The sequence below is a fragment of the Propithecus coquereli genome, unplaced genomic scaffold, assembly GCF_000956105.1.
Source record: "Propithecus coquereli isolate 6110/MARCELLA unplaced genomic scaffold, Pcoq_1.0 Scaffold249, whole genome shotgun sequence".
Lineage (NCBI taxonomy): Eukaryota > Metazoa > Chordata > Mammalia > Primates > Indriidae > Propithecus > Propithecus coquereli.
Genome location: NW_012148052.1, coordinates 143,345 through 153,051, shown reverse-complemented (window position 1 = coordinate 153,051; position 9,707 = coordinate 143,345). Strand labels below are relative to the sequence as shown.

At 52.4% G+C, this 9,707-nt stretch overlaps 1 protein-coding gene across 1 annotated transcript; it reads right to left on the bottom strand.

Annotated features, from left to right (window-relative positions):
- Positions 1 to 570: 570 nt before the first annotated feature.
- On the bottom strand, positions 571 to 8,127 carry LOC105812258 (L-amino-acid oxidase-like). The gene is given in 8 exon segments (XM_012646660.1): positions 571 to 576; positions 1,592 to 2,375; positions 2,950 to 3,086; positions 3,314 to 3,382; positions 4,313 to 4,499; positions 5,615 to 5,727; positions 6,160 to 6,383; positions 8,121 to 8,127. Coding segments are annotated over 8 exon segments (1,527 nt in total).
- Positions 8,128 to 9,707: the final 1,580 nt, after the last annotated feature.

The window sequence follows — 9,707 nt, the reverse complement described above, 5'->3', positions numbered from 1 at the left end:
AGGCTGGGTACTTTATAAAGAAAAGAGGTTTATTTGGCTCATGGTCCTGCAGGCTGTACAAGAAGTGTGTCACCAGCATCTGCTTCTGGTGAGGGCTTCGGGAGCTTCCAATCAAGGTGAAAGGGGAAGGGGGAGCAGGTGTGTCACAAAGCGAGAGAAGAAGCGAGAGGGAGGAGGGGCTTCCAGGTTCCTTTAATGAGAACTCACTCATTATCGTGGGGTGGGCATCAAGCCATTCATGAGGGATCTGCCCCCATGACCCAAATACTTCCCACCAGGCCCCACCTCCAATACTGGGGATAGAATTTCAACATGAGATTTGGAGGGGACAAGTATCCAAACTATATCAGACCCAAATACCTAGGAATGGCCCTTGGTCTCCAAGGATTTGGGGTCAAAAGTGAGCCAGATTTGGGAGCTGATCCTTGGAGATGTGGGGACACAGGTGGGAGTGGAGGTTTGATTCAATTTAATAATGCAGCTCATTCTTTGTGTTTCTGGTGCTTAGTGTCTGACACATAGTAGGTGTGTAATAAATATTCACTGACAGGCTGAGGGAAATAACGTGTTTCATGGCTATTGAAGAAAACACAAAAAGGCATACAAGGTGTGATCCCAGTCCTTGGGGGCTCTCGGTCTAGCCGGGGAGATAATGTAACCTCATGAAGTAAAGTACATAGCAGCATAATGAGATCTGCAGTCCAGATGTCTGAGATGCTAGAGGGAAGGGTTGTGGTGCAAAGGAGAGAGATCTCTGGGGTTTGGGTGGGAATGTTCAGGGAGGATTTGGGGAGGGGGATAACTTCAGCTGGGCCTGGAAGGACAGGCTGGTTTTTGGAGAGGAGAAGACTGGGAAAGGAGCGTGTAGAATGAACTTGGTGTCCCCCCCCCAGGGATGTGTGGACTGGGCAGGCAGAGGTGGCAGGTTCTGGTTGGTGATGGAGGGGTAGGATGGAGAGGAAAAGTCCGTGGGCAGGAGACATCTCTAGGAAGCCACGACTCTGCTGTTGCACACTAAAAAAGAGCAAAAAGGAATCCTTATGTCTCCCATCCACTTAGACTCCATGTTGGGCCAAGATGTGAGGCCCTGGGCTCAGTTACACAGTCATGGGCTTGTGTCTGCTGTGGGTGTGTGTGTCGTCAATCTGTGGTTTACTGTTACTGTTCCTTTAGGGACTTGTAGTTGTAGGTGACAGAAATTAGGTGTCGTTGAACCATTTCTTTTTGCTTCATATTATTGTGCAGTAGGAGACAATTTCCTCCAAGCTACCGGCTGACTGTAGCATTCTCCATCCTTGATGTTTTTTCTTGCCCCACCATATACCCTGACTCTGCTGCTTTCTTTCTGCAAGGGCTGTCCAAGTGGAGAAGCAGGAAAGGGGGTGATGTTTCTTGTGGACTTGCCAGCTGTGTTCTTTGTCTGGCATTTTTGGGTTCCTGCTTGTGGGCCAGGGGGACTAACGGTGACCTCTCTCCTGGGTCTCTGCCTCCTCCTCCCAGCTCCCAGCCTGCCCCTGCCAGATTCCCTCAGGGATTGCTCTCGGGGGAGAAGGCCTTCTTGATGTTGGTGAGGATCTTGTTTCTGTCCCACCGGGGCCTCCTCCTCCACAGCAGCCTGGATGTTCCTGGCTGCCCGGAGGCCAGACTTGATGGCGGTGTCCATCCAGCCAAGGGGCAGGTAGGTATGCTCACCTGCAAAGTGGATGCGACCCTCTGGCTGGGAAAGCTGCTGCGTGTAGTCCACAAGTTGGCAGGGTGTGAACATAGCAAAGGTGCCGATGGTGAGGGGGTCCAGAGACCATTGTTTGACCACAGCAGAGGGGCACATGCGCTGCAGCTCCTCCTTGGGTATCTGGTGCACAGCCGCCAGGTCGTCCAGGACGATATCTGCCACCTGGTCGTGCTCCAAGGCCGTGAAGAAGAGGGAGTCGTCGTCCCTGGTGTAGGAGGCCAGCAGGACGCCCTTACCGCTGGGGAAGCTGTGGCTGGGGTAGAGGATGCGGCGCGAGGGCCTGTGCGTGATGGACTCTCCGCCCCAGATGCCATCCTGTTCCCAGAAGCACTCCTCACAGGTCAAAACCACCTTGGTGGTGCTGGTGTAGTGCACCAAGCGCGGGGCATCTGTTTTGTCTGGGGACAGGGGCGGCTGGAAGGCGATGAGGCGCGTGGCCTTGGCAGAGGCGGAGACCACGACGTAGTCTGCGGTGAGGGTGCCCAGCGCCGAGGCCCGCCTGCCCGTGCGGTACGACACCCGCACCTCAGGCCCGACCCTCGCCACCACCTCCACCTTGGACCTCAGACGGATGGTGCCAGGCTTCAGGCTGGCGCTGGGGGTGTTGGGGAGTTGGTCAAAGCCACCGGTGGTCTCGGAAAAGCTGCAGGGGTGAAGGGGGGTGTGTGAGGGTGGGGGGCACCGCGGCCTGCGTGGTCAGCTACCAGCAGCGCTCCTGGCCTGAAAAGGCACGGGCTAGCTCCCTGCACCCTGTGCCGGACGCCTCATATACATCACTTGAATTAATATACAGCCCTCGGTCAAGGAGGGATTCCTGGGTGTTTAATTTGATAGTCTGGAGGACTGATACCCAGGGAGAAGTGACTTTCCCAGGATGACACAGGCAGCTTAGCTCCTGTGGATTCAGCTGCCCTGCAGTTCTGCTTCCCAGGAGGAGTCCCACAGGCCAGGGTTTGGAGTCTGGCTCCAGCCCTTGCCCAAGTTGTGTGAACTTGGGTAAGCTTCAGAGCATCTCAGCATCTTCACCTTAGAAATGGCTTTGAATAATAGCACCTACCTTAAAGGGGCCATGAGGATTAAATGTGACAATTCTTGGACAGTGCTTAGTTAGCACGGTGCCTGGCACATAGTAAACGCTCAGTGAATCCCAGTTCCCTTTCTCTGCTTTGAGTGTTGGAGGAGGGCCCAACTCCAGTCCTGCCCCAGATCAGCCTTACTCTTCACTTTCAGAGAAGATGAAAGCAGACCGCGGGGACTCCCTGAGGGATTTATAGTATCCAGTATCTTTGTTCATCACATCCCCCATCATATATACTGCTGCTTGGTTCAACTTCCCTTCCTTCAGCAGGTAAGCCTGTGGGGAGGGGCCACCAGAGATGGAAGTGTGGGGGGAGGGCCCATTATGTAGGAAGGGGCTTCAGCAGGGGCCTGGGCCCAGGCAAGGGTGGGCCTGGACTCCAGGGAGGTGATGGCTTTGGCAGTGGGAAAAGAGCATCCGGGTAGGCAGGGGATAACCCTGGGGCGTAGGCTGAGCACAGACCCCAACACCCCACCCCTATCCTGGGACTTTGCCTCCCTCGCCTTGGTGGAGTAAGAATCAAAAAAGGACATCAGGTGGCTGCAGTTGAACGTGTTCAGACTTTGCCTGAGCTGCATGAGGGGAGGGGAGGGGAGGGGAGAGAAGGAGCTTTAGATTAGAGGCAGGGCTCCTGGTTGGGCACGAGGAGGTGAGGGGATGGAAGAAGCAGGGGAAACCCCCAAATGGCTCATCTTCAGTTAAAGACCTTTTGGAGACTAAAATTTAGGGCAAAGACATTCACTGTGACCCAGGACTAATTCATTACCAAGAATTGGGTTATCTAGTGTAACAGAGGGAATGGCCTGAAAAAAAATGGCAAAAATATTTTCTGTCTCTTCAAAACATCCTCCACTCCTTTTTGAGAACTAAAGCCTGCATCCCTGCCTCAGGCCAGTAGTTGGGAGGGGCAGGGTAAGTCTTTTATTCATTTGTGCAACAGGAGATGGCCCAGCCCAGACCTGGTAAAGGGAGGTCCTGGGCAGAGGTCACAAGATTGTCTTCCATGGAGATGTGATGATCAGAATCATCAACTGTAGTTGAACAGTGATTGCTTGAGGCTGAGAACCCATCCTTTAAAAGTTCTGCATTTCTGCAAATGTCTAAGAAATCTGGACTTTGAGAGGAAAAGGTCTACCATTTTTCCTTCTTTGCCGGCAAAGTAATAAAACTTCTCTTTCCTCCTCTCCAAACCACTTATCCTTGTTCTTCTGATTCGGCCTCGTGGACAAGTGGCCGAGCTTTCAGTAACATCTAGTGGTTCCCTTTCCTTCTGCTGCCACTGCTCGTGCATGAGCTATATGACCACCCAGGGGCAGGAGAAGAGGGGGACTGGGCACTGGCACTGGGGGAAACATTCTTAGGGGGTGTTAGAAGGAAGGAAGCCCAATCACAAGAGCACTGGATAGGAGTCAGGTGACCTGGGTCAGTCCACTAATTTGCCAGGTGACCTTGGGCCAGAACCTCTTCCTTCCTGATCCTGGCTGGGGTGAGGCAGGAGGCACCTTGTTGATGGACAGATGGAAGAGACTCACAGCGCTCTTGCCCTTCTCTGTGAGGTTCATGGAATAGCCCAGGAGCTCTGGGTTGGCCTTGACCTCCAAGGTACGATAGCGCTGTCCTTTGATGAGAAACCAGGTGTTGCCATTGTTCAGCTTCAGGCCAAGCTTCCTGACATAGGTGTGGACCAGCCTAGAGCAGAGATAGGTGTAACATGGCCCCCATCCCAATGGCTCCTTGTTCCTGCTGGCCTCACAGTAGAAACCGTTTCCAGGAAAACCAGTTTTTTCGTGTGCCCAGGAAGCTTCAGACTAACTGCTCCCTCAACTCTAATCCCGTTTTCCACTTGCTGCGGGCATTAGTTCTTTTCCTTCTGTTACACCCTGGGTCCCTTGGGAGTGGGGAGTTCATCCACCACTGAATTAAGGCTCTTTATAGGAAATCCCAGCTTATAGAACTCCAGAGTAGAGGTAGAAATCTTTTGTTTTAGACAGTGTTTGAAATTTCGTTTTCCATTTCTGAGTAAGTTTGAGGCCATATCTAAAGATTCCTAGTTTGGGATAGTTTAGTTGGTTTTTGTTTTGGGTGGTGTACGGAGGGAAATCTCGGGTTTACTTTACATTTAAGGCAAAAAAGAATTCATTTGTGAAGGCATGCGAGATACCAGGCTGGAGATCTCTTTTCCTTTGGAAGCCTCAGACACAGGGGCCTGGTTCTCTCCTAGGAGTTAGAAACAGTTTAGGGGTTCAGCATATGCTCTTGTGCCAGGTGCCACTTTGACTTTGAGGAGGAGCTTTGTCACTTTCTCCTAGGAGAAACTTAGGCGAGTCACGTAATATCTCTGAACCCAATTTCTTGATTTGTAAATAGCAATAATAAGAGTATCAAATTACAGGATTGTGAAGATCAATTAAATAATGCACATATAGCACTTAGCACAGAGCCATACATACTAAGTGCTCAAAAATGGTAGCTACTAAGATTATTAATAATTATTATTTTACAGCTTAGTGTAGTATGATTGACATATCAGGAACTGCTTGTATTTAAAGCACACAATTTGAAGTGTTAGTGATAACTATTATAATTGTTAGTTTGGGATCTACTGCTTTCTGTGTGATCCTGGACTCTGAGCCTCGGTCTTCTCCTCCGTTAAATGGGAGATGAGTGTTAGTCCTGACTTGCAGAGTTGAATCATGTGACACAGTGTATTGGAAAGGGCTTTGCCCTGACGGCAGCAGGGCCCCTTCCTGCGCCTTCGTCATCCCTTCTCCTAATCTTTGCTGCATCCCTTTCCCAGGACTTACCTGTGGGATTTTGGGATTCGCATGGGCCCCAGTTCACCGTACCAGCCCTCCTCCTTGTTCCTGAATGAGACCATGTGACCCCCGATGTGGTTGCTGGCTTGCAAGACGGTCACCTGGTGTGCGGAGAAGCTGCTCCTGTTTCCAGAGATGTGCTGTGTTTTGTACCCCCCCCCATTCAATACCCCTGCCCCCAGCAACTCTCATCCCTGCCCAGCCACGTGCTCTGGCCTAGAATTCCAGCATTAGGCCCCTGCACGTGCAGCATGATCACACCAGCGGGTTTCCTCTGGCGCTGCCCTGAGTAACACAAGCGAAGCTCCTGCTGGGCAGGGGACAGGGTACTACTTGGCTCTCCCTGTTAGTGTAGCCCTTCACTTTTGTTTTCATGAGAACACAAATTGCACTTGACAATGTTTAAGGGCCAAGGGTTTAAGAGACCTGTGGGTTATGTGCAGTTGTCCAAGAGCTGGCTGTTAACTCTACTTTTTTGTTTTTTCCCACCCAAGGACGCAAATTAGAGGCGAATGATTGAGGCCCCTCCATGCTCTCCTCATCTCGTGGCCAGCGTGTTGCAGGGTCTTGGCTGCTACCAAGCCTGACATGCCAGCTCCCACTACCACCACACGCATGAGCAGAGGGGAGACGTGGAGCCCCTCCTGGGCTGTGACGAGGAAGGACTAATAATCGGGGTTCTGGAAGCACTTGGCCAGTTCCTCATTGTAGCCATGGCAGCTGGGGGTAGCCAGCAGGAGCCCCAAGATCAGGATTCCTGGGGGCAGAGAAAGCAATGCGGGCTGCCCTTCTGGGGCCCAGGCTCTGTGCACTGCCCGCCTTACCCAGGAGGAGCTTGGCTGTGTGCACGAATGCAGGGCAGGCTTTCAGGGCAGTGTCTGGTGAAGCTGTGCTTGTAAATACACGTATTTATGATCATGTCGGCGGGAGTGATTGTGTTGTGTGGATTATGGATGCATGTGTGAACGGCGGTGGTGTTAGTTGTATGATTAATGTGTGATCGTGAACGCGGACTGCAGGTTCACGTGTGTATGTGATTAGAAGCTCGTGGAGGTGTGTGTGTTCCTATTTGACTGTAAATGTACCTGGTAGCGACTGTATGTGTGAGCTTGTCTGTGAGTGTTGTTGCAGTTGACCATGTTTAAGGGCCAAGGGTTTAAAGGAACTGTGGTTTTACGTGCATGTCCGTTTATGTGTGAGACTATGATGTAAGTGTCTGCGATTGTGAGTTTGTGATTGCTGGCCTGGGTGCCTGTGCGCCGTCTGTGATTGTACGTGAGGGGTGTGTCGGCACCTGAGCACATGTGTGTGGGAAGGTGAGCTGGACCGTAGAGTCGGGTGTGGGTTTGGAAGGGGGGGTGGTGGAATCTGTGCATTTGCTTGAGGCAGAGCGAGGGTACGAGTGCCTCTGTGCTGTGTTTGGTTCTGTGTGTGCACTTTGAGTGTGAGGCTGGCTGGGGGGGCCTGAGGGTGTCTGTGTTCTTTGGGAATGCGTCCTTCGTGAGCGGATGTGTGGGGGGTGTGCGTGAAAGCAAGAGTGCGGGAAGGAGGAAGGCATGGTTCTTTTGGAGGGTGGGGTGTGACCCAAGGGAAGTTGGCAGTCCTGTTGTTCTCTGGCCTCACCATAATTTTTTTTGGAGCTTTTCTGGTATTTCATGTAAAGCCAAGATTGGAAACAATTGCCCAGATAGTTAATAGCTACCATGCAACAAGTCCTGAGTGACTTGGTTTTCCTCTCCACAATTAACTGGCCTGGTATCATTTACAGAGAAATTCACGTGGGGGCTGAAACGAGGGGCTGTGTGGTTTCCTCAGTGTCACCTGCTTCAAAGGGGAGCAGCCAGGAACTGTGACACACTGTACCCCCTTCCACTGGCCCTAGGATTTCTGGGCAGGTGAGAACCCCTTGGTCCAGTTGTACAGGTGGGACATCTGATGCTCCCAGAAGAGGGGGGTCTTCAGGGGCCACCAGCTGAGGGAGGGCAGGAGACCCAGCTGGTTCCTGGTGCAGCCCCCACCCCACAGAGCCTTTGCAGGGCGACTCCTCAGGAAAGAGGAGAGGGGTGCCTATGGGAGAGACTCCCCAAGCCATCTTTCTATCCCCCACACCTCCCTCAACCTCCCTAATCCAATCTCCACCCTTGACCATTTCCCCATCTCTCTGAGCTATCACCATTTCTCCGCCAGTCCCCATGTTCTTCCCCTTGGGTGGCCCCAATCCCCAGACTCATTCTCCAGACCCATCTCTATTTTACTGACTCACTTTCAGCACCTCGATCCCTCCCGAGCCCGTCATGGGGCTCCTGTCCCTGTCTCAGGCCCCATCCTTCTTCCCTTTGCATGGCCCCTTTGCAACCTCCCCCTCAGACCCGTCTCAGGCCCCTTGGCCATTCCCACTGCCCAATCATGTTCCTCTTCTATCTCAATGTCCCCACTTCCTTCCTCAGGCTTCGCTCTCTCAGATCTCTCAGTCCCTAAGAGGCACCCCGCTTACCGCTCATCTTGGCCTTGGCCCTGCAGCTCACGCGGAACCCTGGGCAGACCCCTCTTTTGTGAGGAGCCAGCTCCACCCCAGCAGCAACTGGCTTTTGTCCCACCAGTCCGTGCCCAGCCTATTGGCTGGGCCAAGCAAGGAAGTCCTGCCCTCAAGGCCTGGCTCAGCGGGTGAGGTGATCACGGTGACTGATCCCATCCTCAGCCTCATTTTCTGAATCTCTCCCCTCCTCCTGACTGTCTCCCCTCCCAAGGAACACCCCTTCTTCCAGTTCAGACCCTAACACCTGGTGCCAATGGGGAGGAGGGTTGTGGGAGCCAGGTGGTCCATCCCAAACCTGCTGGGATCACCTCCCAGGAAGGAGTAAGGGTTGGGACTGAACATCTGGGCTGGTTTAGATATGCAGTGTCTGGGCTGCCAGTACAGGCCAAAGCCCCTGACTGCTGTCCCAGACAATGTCCCCGTTCCCACTGCTTTCCTCCTGGGGAGTCTTCCGCTCTGCTGGGAGTCTGTCCATGGTGGGGACTCTGGCCAGGAGCTCCTGCAGGAGAACAGTGCCCTCACGGCCCATCTCAGGGGCTCCCTGGCAGGTAGGGCGGTGGTCTCTGGCCTGGCCTGTTTCTCTTAATTATTGAGACTGTTTCTTCCCTCTTTCTCTGGGCCCCTGGGGCTTCCTGAGGCACAAGCAAGCTTCTCTGGCCCAGGGATTGCTTGCCCAGAGGAATGGGGCCAGCTGGCTGTGGTGCCAAGACTAGGTCCTTGTTCTCTGTGTGCAGTGGGGGTGGAGACAGGGTGGCTGGCAAGAGAAGCAGGCAGAAAGTGTGCACAGCAAGGGGCTGGGGAGGAGGCAGGAGTGGGAGCGGGTAGTGGTACCCAGCAGCTGGGGCATAGGACTCGGATCCTGAGACTATGGTGTGGCATAAAGGAAAGGGCACTAGCAATGGAATCCAACAGAACTGGGTTCGAATCCTGCTTCGTCATGTCCTAGCTGTGTGTTTACCTCAGCTAGTTTCCTTCTTTCCTTTTGGACCTCGGGTTTGGGTTGAGACCAGACCACACACAGCTGTCATAGCTTGAAAATGGAGGTCATTTCTCCACCACAGCGTGGCTGGGAGGACCAAGTGAAATAACATGTGGAGAGTCACTGCGTGAACTGCTGGGCTTTAGACACAGGTCGGGGACTCTCTCTGTCTGTCTCTCTCTTTGCTGCTTCCCTTTTTGTTCTGGTGATAGCTGTATTGAGATACAATTTATATATGATACAATTCACTCATTTAAAAGTGAAAAACCCAAAGATTTTTAGCGTGTTTAGAATTGTGCAACCATCACCTCAATAAATTTTAGAACATTTTATCACTCCAAAAAGAAATCCTGTATCTTTGAACCATCAACCCCCATTCTGCGCATCCCCCCAGCCCTAGGCAACCACTGATCTGCTTTCTGTCTATATGGGTTTGCCTATATGGACCTGCCTATTTATTGAAATTTCATAATATGGAATAATAAAACACGTGGTCTTTTGTGACTGGCTTCTTTCACTTTGTATAATTTCTTCAATGTCTATCTACGTTGTAGCATGTATCAATA